Source organism: Eleutherodactylus coqui, chromosome 9, assembly GCF_035609145.1.
Source record: "Eleutherodactylus coqui strain aEleCoq1 chromosome 9, aEleCoq1.hap1, whole genome shotgun sequence".
Lineage (NCBI taxonomy): Eukaryota > Metazoa > Chordata > Amphibia > Anura > Eleutherodactylidae > Eleutherodactylus > Eleutherodactylus coqui.
Window position 1 is genome coordinate 156,423,972 of NC_089845.1, and position 15,175 is coordinate 156,439,146.

Below are 15,175 nucleotides of genomic sequence, written 5' to 3' on the forward strand. Positions count from 1 at the left end.
ATTTTCCTGCGCAAATATTTAAAAGAACGGCCAACATGCAAGCAAAAACTTTTTTATAGTAGCATGAAGATGCTCACTGGTTGGCTGCACGTCTGTGCGGACTGGGAGATGTATAGCCGATCAATGGTGGCTCTGGGAGGATGAAGGATTGTATTATTATTCGTCCCCATAAATCCGATCTATCATGTGTGAATTAGCGCCAATCAATATATCAATGGGCCTTACAGGATTATGCTAAAATAGCATCCACTGTTCACATTACAGCATATAGGGGTCACGCTGCTGAATGTCGCCCCCCCCCATGACTAGTATGGAGAGCCATGATGTAAGATTCTCTCTAATCCGAGCAGACCATGTGCCACTCTGGTAATTCATGTGAATGGCTGCCCTGTACTATTACATTTCTGCTGTAGTGGAAAAATCTTGGCGTCCATGACTCCGTTCCTGCAGGCTAAAGACAAAATCTGTCATCACTGATGATAAAAATCAGTACTCAATGGCCGGCTTACTGATACAGTACAATGAGGGAACTATAATGGGTCATCTACAAGATAATTCAATAAATCCCCAAAGCTCAAGTGTTCATAGGGGGGGTGGGGCTCAACATTTTAAAACCCCCTGTATTAGCCACAGTGGAGAGGCTTCTGGCCTAACACCCCATACATTTCCTCACTGGACCCCACTTTAATTATGGCATGCAGTAGTATACTGAATTTGGCTTTAAAAAAATTTCAATACAAAAAACTGGCAATTAAAAAAATAAAATAAAAAAGTGCCTTCTACAGTCATAAAATATAAACTCTTAAACCAAGGGAATGAAATGAATGTTATAGATTGTTAATCTAAGACCCAAATGATGTATGCAGATGATGACTGCCCATGCAACATGCTTTAGGGTATACACACCTCATATACATACTGTATACATAACAGAAAGATGGATCACACCCAAGGGCTGAAACTAAAATGTAAACTCAATGTTATTGTCTTTATGGATAGAGGGGTTTTTATAACAATAATGATGGGTGGTGGTGGTGGGGTTACCAGCAATGGGTTCCTTCTGGTTTGGAGGCATTTACATAACAGTGCTGGAGGTGGGGTGATAGGACTTATCAAGGTCCCATTCAATGGGGCCCAGTATCACATCAGATACAGCATTGGGAGCAGTGAAGACCACAGTGGACTCTACCTCTTCACTTTCCATCCTTGGTGAACACAAGAGCAAGACATGTCCTACCCATACCGTTCTTGGGATCAAACCTATGTGCCGGCAACTGACCTGCCCAGCATGGAGCGGATGCTGGAGAGAGACTCCAACAGGGAGAGTAGTTCAGGGGAAGGGAGAAGTCTTGTGTGTGAGCAAGACCTCATGGATAATTCTAAGAAGATAGAGAAGACCCCTGCGAAGAAAAAGAACTACCAGCGATACGCCAAGCCTCCATATTCCTACCTGGCCATGATTGCCCTGGTTATACAAGATTCTCCAGAAAAGAAGCTCAAGCTGTCCCAGGTAAGAGAGCTTAATGTCCTGGAAACACGGGGCAGTGATTGGCAAGTAGGAACTGACCAACAGCTGCAGCCATAATCCAGATACAAAGTACTAGAAACTTTTTAAGCCCTTAAGGACGCCGACTAGTTTGGTCCTTAAACATGCAATAATTTCTTTGGATTTTCATCATTTTTTAAAAGTCATTTTTTTGCCAAAATGCCCATATGCGGCAGCTGTAGTTTTATTGGTATGATTTCGGGATACATAATGTTAAACATTGTTTTTTGGTGGGTAAAGTGAAAGAACACATCAGTTTTATCATTTATTTTATGGTGTTCACCCTGCAGTATAAATAACATGATCACATTTTTCTGGTTATCGGTACGATTAGAAATATATTTGTTTAGGTTTTTACACTTTTGCACATTAGGAACCCTATTTTGGAAAATATTTAGTTTTTGGCGTCAATGCATTCAAAGACCCAGAACTTAATTTTTCCATAGACGATTGTGTTAAGGGCTTTTTTGTGTGTGACGAGCTGTAGGCTTTATTGGTGACATTCTGGAGTACACGAGGACCTTATTGATCACTTTTATTGCGTTTTTTTGGGAGCATTTTTTTTTAAATGGGCATTTGTCTTGCAAGCTAAAATGTGTGCAGTTTATTGTACAGATGCCTCGACACCAAATGTCTTTTTTTTATTTATTATTTTAACCGACAAAGGAAAAGTGCACAAAAAAAGTGTTTTTTATTGTGGATTTTTTTTCACAGTTTTTATTTCCCTGCAGGGGTGATAAACCTGTGATCCTATAATCATTCATATAATACACTGCAGTACTTCTGTACTGTTGTGTATTCTCTATTAATTTACATTAAAAGCCATGGCAACCTTTCAGCCCTCCGCAATTGGATGGCCGAGAGCCAATGACATTGCAGATGGAGGCCTCGCCATTAACTCCGTACATGCAAAGATCAATACTGATCCTTCTGATCCACACTGTTGAAGCAGGATCCTGTCTGTCAATACAAACAGGCTCCAGCTGCAGATGGGGTTGGCTCAGCTCCTAAACCCATGCTATTCATATGCTGTACATGTACACCATGGGGCGGGAAGGGTTTATACAATCTAAGCTCTTCCTACCCAATGGTAAGCTGGGGGTGGGGGCACAATTTACTAAGCGACTCCAAGACTAAATGTTTTTATTTTTTTCTAGATTCTTCAGGAGATCAGCAACATATTCCCCTTCTTTAAGGGAGAATACCAGGGATGGAAAGACTCCATAAGACACAACTTATCATCTAACGAATGCTTCACAAAGGTAAGGGACCCAATAATGGACTGCGGTGGTAGAATTTACTGGAGTGATATACCCCTTTATAGGTGTGAACAACTTTTCCATATATAGTTGGGGATCTGAACCCCTTAGTGACAAAGCCTTTTTTCACCATAATAACTACACCAGGAGCCATAACTTTTAGATGTTTCCATCGACGTAGCCATATGAGGAATGTTTTTTAGTGGGACAATTTGTATTTTTTAATGGTATCTTTTTGGGGACATATAATGTACGATATAACTTATTGTTTCTTAGGGGAATTGGGGAAAAAAGAAATTGGGCCTTTTTTGGATTTCATTTTTACAGTGTGCGAAATAATGGTATTTATCAGAAAAACTATTTTCTGAGTTGGCACGATTCTGGCGATACCAAAATTATACATTTTTTTAAATGTTTTACAATTTTTGAATACAAGCACACTTTTTTTTAAAGATTTGCTTTTTAGTCGTTGCATTCCAGGAGTCAGCATTTATTTTTCCATCGACAGATCTATAAGAGCTTGTTTTTTAAACTCTAGTCTTCAATTATCTAACTTTTGGGAACATTTAGAACAACAGTTTCTTAAAGGGGTGTCCAGGGCAAGAATTAAGGGTCTGCTATGTTTGCAGAAACCAAGCTTTTATCCTAATCCTTACAACACTTAAGTCCTCCATACTCTTCAGGGAAAAGTCAACTAAACCCAACGATTTCTGCTGGACTGGTGGCCGACTATTGTACATACATGGGAGCCTCCTGACTTTTCCTTGAATTTCATGAGTGGATCCATTCTTACCCTGTAGATAAGCCGCTGCCAGAGGTGTCTGGTATTTGGAGTGATGAGAGCACACATTCACTACTGGACTTTGGCTATACCTTAACCTCTAAGGGCGCGGTCACACGAGCGTAGGCGTATTTACATTTGCACGTGCGCAGCGTTTAATCGCCGGAAAGAACGTTTTTCAGTGATCATGACCAGAGCTAGAAAGCGTATTATCGTTTGTTCCTACTTTGCAAACTATCTTTTCGGCCATCGAATATGCGTTGGCGCGTATTTCGGTCGCATATGTTCCGGTTTTTTTTCGGGTTGCCATTTTTACAGGTCGTAAAATCGCCTGTGCGAACGAATACATTGGAAACCAATGCCTCAGATGGTCACGTTTATACGATTGGGCGCAAAAACGCGCAGTTTATGCGCTCGTGTGAACACACCCTAAAGATGCAGCCTAGCTGTTACTTAAGGACACAGATTTTCATCTTCACTTTTCAACAGCCCTAGCTTTTTTATCATGGCAGTATAAGGGCATGTTCGTTGTGTGATGAGCTGGTACAGTTTTGGGGTACATATGACTTTTTAAAAATCACTTTTAGTGTTTTTTGGAAGGTGAATATAACTTTTGGTAATTTTTTAAGGTGGTAGCAGGGGGAAAGAACTCATCAATTCTGCTATTGCAGCATAAATGAAATAACTTTTTCAGTACAACACCAAACAATATTTTTTTTAGGTTTTTACGCTTTTGCATTATAAAAATAATTAGTTTTTGGCATCGCTGTATTCAGAGACCCAGAACATTTTTGTTTTTCCATGGACAGAGCTCGGTGAGGGCTGGAATTCTGCATAATGAGCTGTAGTTTTCATTAGTACCATTTTAGGATACATGTTAGTTTATCACTGCTAGTTCAGTTTTGGGAGGTTAACAAAGAAAAATTCCTTTGCTTTATGATACTGTTTGTCGAGTGGAATAAAAAAAAGTGTGTTCAACGTATTGCATGGTGAAATCAAATGTGTTTTCTTCAATTCACTTTTTATAAACAAAAGAGGACAAGTACTAAAAAAAATTTTTTTTTTCTAGATTTTTTCACTTTTTTATTATGTATAATCTGCATTTTTTTCCCATTGCAAGCTAAGGGAAACCAATGGTCCTCCATGATAGAATGGCAGTAACCTTGTATGTACAAGTCATAATCAACATTGATTGGGGCATCTAAGGAATTAATTGGAGGGATCAGAGTTCTTTTCAATCTTAGTCTTTGTAGTCGGACCCCGGCTGTCAACTATAGCTAACTCACATTGCGGATGCCATGGGCTCAGCTCGAAGCCCACACCATCTACTGTACATGCACGGCATTTCATGGAAACCCCTGCCCTCCCATGTGGTACATGTAATTCATTGGGTGGGAAGGTGTTAATATGGAAAGTCACTGTCCAATAGGGGAAAGCTCATTAAATACATTTATCCCAGCAGTACAAGATGCCACCAGGCCGCATGTACTAAAGGCAGATGTATATTCATTTAAGACGGAGTTCAACCAGCCTGTAATAAGTGATGTCATCATTAATAAAACTCCTGTAATTCGCCTTTCATGTAAACCAGAATTGTCCAGTAAGCCATCAGCTGAATTATTTTTCATTTTGTTTTCAGGTCCTGAAAGATCCGCACAAACCGCAGGCGAAGGGAAACTACTGGACAGTGGATGTCAGTAAGATTCCGGATGACGCCATGAAGCTTCAGAATACGGCGGTCACCAGACCGAATATCTATCCACACAACCTGGCCCCCTTCATTGTCCACGGACATCCCTTCCGCCCTACCCGGTGCCAATATTCAGCCCACCCAACAGATGTGGCAGATCCCCCAGCAGCACAACCAGAAGCTGCTGCTGCAGCCAGCTCATCTGCCCCGGACCCCGCAGTGTCTTACCCAATGATTCTATGGAACCTGCCCACATCTTACACAAACTGTGTTGCCCCTAATGTGGTCGCCCCTCCTAGTGTCCATCCACTTCTGCTTTACCCCAACTTTGCAAAGTCCCTGAGTAACTATATGCCACCTCCTTGCCCCAATCCCCCTTACCAAAACAGGAGGGAGGCCTACCCCTCCTGCCTAGGACCACAACTACCGCTCACCCCAAGGCCTCCACCGGTGTCTGTTGATTTCCCCCCGAACAGATCAGTGTATGATATTGAAGGATACACCCCACAACCTCTGATCCCCCCGCCCCAGTCCCAGCCGGTATACAGGTAGCCGCTCACACACAGCGGTCTGATGACACACTTTTGAGTCCTTGTAACAAAAGGAGGGGCCCACAGCACACCTCCATATGCACAAATCATTTTTTATGTTTTTGTATTTTTGTATTTTTTAAATTTATGTTTTACTTTTTTTTCATCTTTTTTTCTCTTTTTTTCTATTTTTTATTTATTTTTATTATTTTTCATTTCTATCATTTGTTATTATTTATTCTTTTTCCTATCATCATTATTTTTCTTTATTTTTTCTACACTTGCTTCTATATGCCTTGCTTTGTACTACACATCCTGCTTTTTACATTGGTTCTTATTGTTTCACTCTATAGCCATTCACCACATACTCATTTGGTCTGTGATTGGCACTACTATTCTCTTTATGGGGATTCCGGCACCATTTTATGGCTGGCAACTCCATATGCTTCTATTTAAATCCCCTTATGTGTAATACGGGGCTCTTCCTGTCTGCGGGCGCCATATTGTGGCTGGCAAAGCAGCCTTATGTGCCTGACTTTTCTTGGACGTCACCCGCTATCGTATGTCCGCACTATGGCTGTATTTGGATGCCGAGTGCGATATGACATCGGTGAAGCAGCCCAGCCCATGGAGCTTAGGCCTCATGCCAAGGGGAAAATCAGGCCCACTACGGATTCTCCATGTAGAATCCGTAGCGGGTCCCTCCTGCCCCGCGGACATGAGCGCTTAAAATAAGAATAAAAACTCACCTCTCGCACACTCCGGATCTTCCCTTCACCGCGGCTTCATCTTCTCTCCGTCGCGGCCAGATCTTCCTTCTTCGGCCTGGCGGATGTGCATGGCCCGTCGGCTGCGTGCCGCACGCATGCGCCGGCCCGAAGAAAAAAGGTCCGGCCGCGACGGAGAGAAGATGAAGCCGCAGTGAAGGGAAGATCCGGAGCAGGTGAGTATATTCTTATTGTAGGTCTCCTGCGGATCCGGACGGCTTCCATAGGCTTCAATAGAAGCCTGTGGGAGCCTTCCCCGCGGGAGACCTGCACGAAAATGGAGCATGGTCCAGATTTTTTCATGCTCCATTTTTTTTAAAATCACTTTTATTGACCATCCGCGGGTATTTATCTACCCGCGGGTGGTCAATGCATCACTATGGGGTGCGGATCCGCGGGCGGGAGAAGAGTTAAAATCCACTGCGGATTTTAATTCTTCTTTTGCCCGTGGACATGAGGCCTTACCCAGGTTTTTTAATGTGTCTGCAGTTAACATATGTCTCATGTGTTACTCATATGTGATAATTACCTCCCTGTGGGGGTGTCTGTCTCGTTTGTATCTGTCTGTCATTTGCTATATAAACTCTGTACTAGTGGCTGTATGTTAGGCTTGATAAAGACTGCTAAAGTCGAAACGTTGCCTTCTGTATGGAGCAATAAAACTTTATATTCTTTTGCTACACCATTGATGCTGCCATTTGCTTCTCTACTGGATGTACGACACTTTTGAGTCCTCACAGGCTCTTAGGGTCGGTTCACACAGCCGGATTTGTGCTACTTCATACTTTCGATGGTTCCATTCATATGAGCGCATTTGTTCAACAAGCTCTTTCCGTGCTTGCGTAAATTTGGAATCCTATATATCCGCGCCGCACATACACACAATCAACTTTGTGCATATGTGTGCGCAAACACGAAGGACGTTAACACACATATGCAATCGCATCTTAGCCGCATGGCTATGGGACGTATTTGCATGGCAAGAATTTGCTTACGACCGTGTGAACCTCGCTGTAGGATATGTTTACATGTAGCAGATATTGGGGCCACACCACAGTCCACAGCATATTTTGCTCTGTGGATATTGGTGCCGATCTGCAGACACAGCTGAGGACCCGGAGGTGAATTGATCTGTAACCATTTTTGCCTTCTTTCTTGGCTACATACTTGTGTCAAAAAAAAAAAACTGTAAATTTAAAAAATGTGTTTTTAATTTTTTTTTTTTACTTCCAATAAAACTAAAAAAGGGAGAACAAACAAATCGGGGGAAAAAGATATGTAACAAAGAAAGCCCTACATGCACGAGAGAAAAAAACCTAGCAAAAATAATTTTGGTGGCTGAAGGAAAAAAAAATAAGACAGTAAAACCACCAGATGGGTAAAATCTAGAGATGAGCGAGCGTACTCTGTAATGACACATACTCACGCGAGTATCGTCCTTACCGAGTACCTGCCTGCTCGCCGGCAAAGATTCGGGGGTGAGCGATGTGTTACAGGAGTGAGAAGGGGGGGGGGGGAGAAATCTCCCTCCGTTCCTCGCAGACACCCTAATCTTCGCGGGCGAGCAGGCAGGTACTCGGTAAGGAAGATACGCTCGCTCATCCCTAGTAAAATCCCTAAAAACGTGTCTGGTCTTTTAGGGGTTAATCTTTGTTTGTGTCTTTATTTTTTTATTCTTAATAAAGTTTTTTTCTCTGTAAACGACTTGTCCCGGTTCTGTACTTGTGAATGAGCCCCTCAGAGGAGACATCCAGCAAGGACGGACGTAACTCTAAGGGCTCGTTCACATGGCGTAAATACGCTGCGCACCATGCAGAGAACAAACCCAGTGATGTCATCGCGGTTATTCACATCTGCAGATTTTTCACATGAATTTTGGTTGCAAGAAAAAAAAACTGCATGTCCTGATTTGCTGCATAATACGCGCCAAAGGAGCCCCTTGAAGTCACTGGGACTACGAAAATACACAGAAAACCTGAATATTTGTGCTTGGAATCAATGGAGTTTCAGGCGTTTATTTGCGCACATAAATACGCAGTGTTTTCACGTGTAAAACCCCTTCCTGTCCGCATGTAATACACGATTAATACTGCGGGTTTTGTCCCGTAAATAAACCCGCATCCGCCAGTGTGAATGAGCCCTTAGGGAGCGCCACATGCAGACGCTGTATGGTGGCGCTAATATTCCCGGTCGCTTTGCATTGTGGATGCGTTCACAATACGGTAAGGGGCGTGGCTAATAATACTGTCGGTTCCGGTTTTGTGCCCTGTTTCAGTGTGAATCCACATTAGATGTAAATCATCCAGCGATCTGCGTGACACCAGCGAGGCGCGGTCATCAGCGTCAGAATCTCGCCGTCAACCGTCGGGGTTTTTTAGTACATCAATGTGGGGTGTATATAAAAAATGGCGCGATGAGGAAAGCATCCAGTGAAAGGGGATCTAATAGACAAACAACTCATCACTGAAAAGGGGTCTGAGGAGGATGTTAGGAATCGTTGTGACCAACAGGCGCAGCAAGTAAAGAGCAGCTGAACACAACGCTGGCGCTCCAACTAACGTGTCTGAACGTGCAAATCGCCGTTCCTTATCACGGATGGGCTATAACAGAAGACGGACAGTTCTAGCGCCATTGTGTCTAAGAGAAACAGAAAGGTGAGGACGGTCCGACCCGAGTAGATAAATATCAGCATTAGGACGGCTTGGGAGCTCAAGGATAGAGATAATATGGTGGTTATTGTAAACCAGTGACTGTGAATGAAGGAGCCCCCGGCTGTAGTCACCTCACTGGTAGAAGCTTCTAGAGTCTGGTAGCTACTCCGGTGGGCTCTTATTACAATAGCCCCGGCACTGGGCTAGAAGCTGGGAGACACGGATATCCGAGCTAATGGGGCTATAAAACACTCCAAGCACGGACTGGGGGATCTTCATGCCGGGGTTGGGATAAAGTACGAAGACTCAACAGGTTTCTATCCTTTATAACCGCAGTATTTCATCAGGAGTTTTAGACTTATTTCCCTAATGGGTAGAAAGCCGTACAGCCATGATGTTCAGCCGCTAGCTGGAGGTAATAGTGGAGCCGCCGCCTAACGCCCGGGACTTATGTGTTCATAACCCCGCCCTCCTCAGTTCTAGAGGCGTGGCTCTCTCAGCCAATCATGGACCGAGGTGGGTGTACATCAAGATGACATCATCACACTATCCATAGAACTTCTGTCAGTAGAGTGAGGGGGATTCAGTCTTCAGAATAAGGCTGGGTTCACAAGGGGTGTAAATCCCACAGAATGCCCCCATGGGACCACACTGAAGTTCTGTGAGATATCTGCAGCTGAAGTCACGTGGGTTTTGAAAGCGGCTATCTATCCCCATATGGAGGAGAGAGCCCACAGTGGAAACGGCGATACAATTGACATGCTGCAGCTTTGAATTCCGCGCGGCATGTCAGTTTCAGCGCGGCTTCACAAATCCTGTCCACTTTGCTGCTTAATATCGGCTTAAGATTGCCGGTGTAATTTCTGTGCAGAAAGTCTGCAGGCAAATCCCGCCCCGTGGGAACCAGCCTAAACCAGCCACTAAACGGAATGTTACCTCCAACACAAGGGGAGAAACATTGTTTGCAGGAGACAAGTATAGCAGCTAAATCAGAGACGACCCCGCTAACTGTAGGCACCACTGCCTCTACTATCATATCTCCGCACTGCGATCCTGGTCCGTCCACGTATACAAGGATATGACCCCTCCGCAGTAATCCACTATACAGAAGATATACAATTACATGTATAGTGTAAACAGAACATAATGATGGATGATAAGCCAGTTCTTGATAACAAGAGGACTGGAAATGGGAGAGAAAGTGAGGGTAAGGATGGGGGGGGGGGGGGGAGAGAGAAGGGGGGGTGATCGGTGAGGTGAGGACTAGAAGGTGTAAACCAACTAATCGGCCGATTGGTATCGGTCAAACACAGAAAGGATTGAAGGTGATGCTGCTGGGGGACTCTTCAAGCAATCGCCGAGTGCGCAGTACGGTCTCCCGGTATTATCTACGTCACTCGTCCGACCAAGAGTCCTACTATTCCGCAGTCTGGTGGAGACAGTAAAGGAAACAAGTAACAATAAACAATAGAATAACAATTGAATCAGACCATAGCCCATAAGGGGCAAGCCTCATTGTGGCCACAAGTCGTACTATCTGTAAGTCAACATTAGCTAAAGATAAAGTTATCAACTCAGTAAGAAAACGGTAAGACATCCGGGGAATGGGTCCATCTTCTGTCTAACTTCTAATCGTTAAGTTAGCCGTGCAATCTCGGCCTTTCAGATTCTCAGGTAGTTTTGTGGAGGGGACCTTCTTTGCTTTTCTTTTTCTTCCCTCTAGGGGACCTAAAACCTCCTGAGTTCTGGCCAACCCCCTCCAGAGACAGTGAGGGGAGTGTGGGGAACTCCGGGAGTGGAAGCCACGAGGGAATGTCCATGGGCTCCATCTCTAGGATGTGCCAACATTTCTGCAGGTCTTCCGGTGAGCGGATGTTATATCTGCGGCCCTTGATGTTGAGCCCCAGTCCAAAGGGGAAGAGCCGGGAATACTTAATGTCCCTGGCTCTCAGGGCCTCGAGTAGGGGTCTCATTAGGCGCCGTTTGGCTAAAGTTGTTGGGGCAAGATCTTGGTAGAACTGAATTGATGCCCCGTCATAGGAAATATCCTTGTTGTGCCGAGCTGCATCCAGTAAGGCCTGTGTATCTGTGAACAATAGTAGCTTGCAGATTATGTCCCTTAGGGATCCGATCCACCAGGGGGGGGGGGTCTCAGGGATCTGTGGATACGCTCTATTGTAATTTGTGTGGCACGTTCTTGGCCTATGAGTGATGCAAACACTTCAGACGCGACTTTGGGAAAGGCCTCTGCAGCCCATGATTCCAGGATGCCTTTAATTCTGATATTATTTCGCCTATTGCGATTTTCTAGATCTTCTTGGAGAAGCAAAGCATGTTTGAGCTGGTGATGTTGTTCTCTGACCAACTGCTCAAGCTCTGTTGAATGCGTAATTATAGAGGTTGAGGAGGCTTCCAGGGCTTCTACTCTTCTACTTGTGTACTTGACCTCCTCTTTGATTTCTGCGAGATCCATGACAATTGGTTGTAAGGCTTTGGTAATCAGGTCCCTCATAAAGCTTCTGGATACAACTTGCTCCGTTTCTTCTCCTTCTGATGACGCCTCATCGTCTCTTTCTGAATGAGCCGGCGGTGGGGCTGATAAGTTCAGTGCTTTTTTGCTAGAGGGGTGAGGGGATCTGGAGGATCTCTCTTTGAGGAACTTCTGCATATCTGATTGGCCTTTTGCTGGTCGGGGTGTATTTAGAGAGTCGCTGCTTTTATCTTTGTTATTTTTCCCCATGTTGCGTTGGAGTTGACTCAGACTTGTTCGTGCGACGAGGTCCGCCCCCTGGTGTGACTTTTTTTATTGGTTCATCAGGTGGGCCCTACCACTTGGTATCTTTGGGAAATAAGCCTAGATGAAGCAGCTTGCTTCAGGGTCCGGCTGCGCGGTTATGCAATCTAAGGAGTGCGTTGAGGGTTGGGGGGTCTCCACCAGTGCGTCAGAATGATGGTCTAATCCCCCCAGGGGAGGGCTTATGTAGCAATTGAGGTTCGCGTGGGGGGACCTTGGCCGGGTCCCCCTGAAAAATTCAGGCTGAGCCTGTATGTAGTCCTTAGAGAGGGCTGACTTCTGTTGTCCTTCTATCTGCTCTCCTTAGCAGGGTTGAGCAGGAGGAGGTGGGGGATGTATATATGTAGTTGAGTAAGTGGGGTATGTGCAGGGGGGGAAGGGTCTCTTGCTGCTTTCAGAAACTGGATGTTTTTTTTTGCATTGCTCGGTGCTGCTGGGCCCACTGTAAATTATGTTGCTGGCTTTCTAGGCGCTGGCAGGCCAGCAGATATGAGTTAGGGTTCCCCCAGAAGGGGTGACACAGTCCTCTTTATGGGTGTTAAACCGGGATGCAGTGAGGTGGGATCGCACAGCAGTCCGTGGAGACAGAGCTGCGCCACCCGGTAAGTATGGGCCTTGTCCCCCCTTGTGTGTTCCCTTGGATGAAAGGGGCTGCTTGCTGCCCTCCTCTCGGTCACTGCTGCACCCCCCCCCCCCCCCGCGGCGGTCGCCGCTGCCGCCGCTGAGTGCTGGTCGGCCTGTGCCTCTCCTAGACAAACCTTTATCTGGGAGACCCCTTCAGGGGTTGCCGGATTGTGCCGCTTGTGGATTGTGGCCGCAGGGGCTCCCGCCCGTCTCGCCCTCTGGCGCGGCGCGAAAATTTAGATCCCGGCTTCCTCCTCGGCGCTAGGCCGGAATGTTATCCGCGGCTGTGAGGGGTCCGGAGCGGCTCTCTTTGATCCCCGGCCTGCGGAGCAGCTAATGCTGATGTTTAGCAGGGTGGTCCGGTGTCAGGAGCGCCGATAGTAGGGTTTTCCTGAAGCGGTTGCAGGAGCTGAGTTCCCACACGTCAGCTTCCTCCGCTGGCTAGGCCACGCCCCATCCTGAATATGTAGTTTGAGAGAAATTACACATTTCTGAGGAGGCTACATTATTCGTGATTTCCCGAACCAACTAAGACTGTGCGTTGTCCTCCTTTTATCAATATTGATGTAGGTGTACCTACAGGCATCAAATGTTTCTTGTTTTTTGTATGTGCATCACAAGTTTTTAATTGAACAAAGCCAACAGCCCAACAAAAAAGTAGCGTTTATAGTTAATATAATGTGAGCCTGAATTTGGTGGTTTGTGCACCCGCACGTGCTTCCCATCCAAAGCACCAATACATAGCAGAAAACTGCATGCCTCCCAGAAGCCTTTGGCAACTTGTAACCAGTCTGATGTGGCGCTAATGCTTCCGGCTGCATGTTCCTCCAAATTGCCCTTGAGGTCGTGTGCACAATTTGAGATGGTTGAAAGACCCCGCAGGAACTCAAATTAAAGTGCAGTAAAGGATTTACCCGCAGTGAGGAATCTGTATGGGAAAACATACAACACATTAACATTCATTACTTACAAGTCTGCCACGAGTGCGAGCTCAGCAGCCTTCAGGGTCCGCTCCGTTACCTGTTTTTACACAAATACTTCTACTCACACATTGGCCCAAACCTACGCCATTTGAAGCACATATCCATAACGCTTCTCCGTGGAGATTCAGAGAATACGATCACCATAACCAGTAAAGTTAATTTTTCAGCCCATCCAGCCTCTGAACTGACATTTACAGCTGTTAAAAAGCAACAGCAGCAAGAAGCTTACCACATGGCCAGTACACTGTGCATCTATTGAAGAATAAGGCGCACCCCATCCATACGCACTACATCATACTGAAGGAATCAGGAAGGTTTATAAATGGGAGCTTCTGTGAGGTAGCAGGATACGGTTGTGAAAAGAACTCCTAGTATTTATAACAATGCTTTTGTGCCATTGTGTGGTGTTCTTCAGGAAAAGATACTTTGGTTCCAATACCAAGGTTACGCTAAAGTCGTGTCACAAGAATGACCGTACCCACAAACTAACCCTAATGTGACTAGCAGACGTTCCTCCTCAGAGATGCAGCGCCGTAGTTGAGTATCTTGTAAAGTGGGGGCAAAGTTTTTCTAACAGAATATCAAAAGCTCTTCCTGATAGGCGCACATATGCCTTAAACTTGGCAGGGTGTTGACGAAGGTCTCCATACAGTGCTCTAAAGTGACCTTTCACAATTGGATGGACCAGAATCTCCATCTGCGCGGTTTTCTTCCATGCAGCATCATCTGCTGCTCCCCGAACAGCCGGGATACTAGCCAATTAAGCAGAATGACATTCCTTGATATAATGACACGGCTTGGTCGCTCGCTGAACTTTACCTCACGAAATGCCAGCTGAGGTAATGTAGTCCTGCTTTAAAAAAAATGCTCTGAGAGGGCGGAGCCACTCTACTATCACTGACCAGAACGGATATGGAAGTGTTTTTACGTTAAAAAAAACACACAATAGCACTGTGTGAAAAACGCACACTTTTGCAATGTGTTGCAAAGAAATTTGCATGGAAATTGCATCTGGCAAATGGCGATATTGCCCTCAGTGTGCAGGAGCCCTTACCAGACAAAAATGGAACTTTTGTTGAAAAACATTGTAAATGTACATAAATGGAGTAATTCAGTTCCATATTACAAGGTGTGAACATGAAGCTCAGGGAAAGACCATAAAATTGCCCTGAAAGTCACTTTCAAATAACACCTGATACAACTACCCTCCTCCATTGGTGGCATGTGTGCCCGTTCACAACTCACCACCCTCGACCTCAACAATAGTTGTCCTAGAGTTCAAGCTGTTGTGAGGCACAATGCTCTACCGGACCAGATGGGAGGCCAAGGTATAGTGTAACCTACTTCAAGGCCTTAAATAGCTGGCATGGGAGAGCAATTTATTAAATCGCAGACCAGAATTTCCTAATTAACATTATCAATCAGACAGTAGTAATCTCTTGTCAAAGATAGGGAGATTTCTGTGTACTCACCATAAAATCTCTTTCTTGCTTCATCATTGGGGGACACAGCAAACCATGGGATATAGCCACTGCCACTAGGAAGCGACA

At 45.1% G+C, this 15,175-nt stretch overlaps 1 protein-coding gene across 1 annotated transcript; it reads left to right on the forward strand.

The window, feature by feature from the left end:
* The first annotated feature begins 1,021 nt into the window (after positions 1-1,021).
* On the forward strand, positions 1,022-5,828 carry LOC136578737 (forkhead activin signal transducer 3-like). The gene is given in 3 exon segments (XM_066578908.1): positions 1,022-1,510; positions 2,704-2,808; positions 5,226-5,828. Coding segments are annotated over 3 exon segments (1,197 nt in total).
* The last annotated feature ends 9,347 nt before the right edge of the window (positions 5,829-15,175 follow it).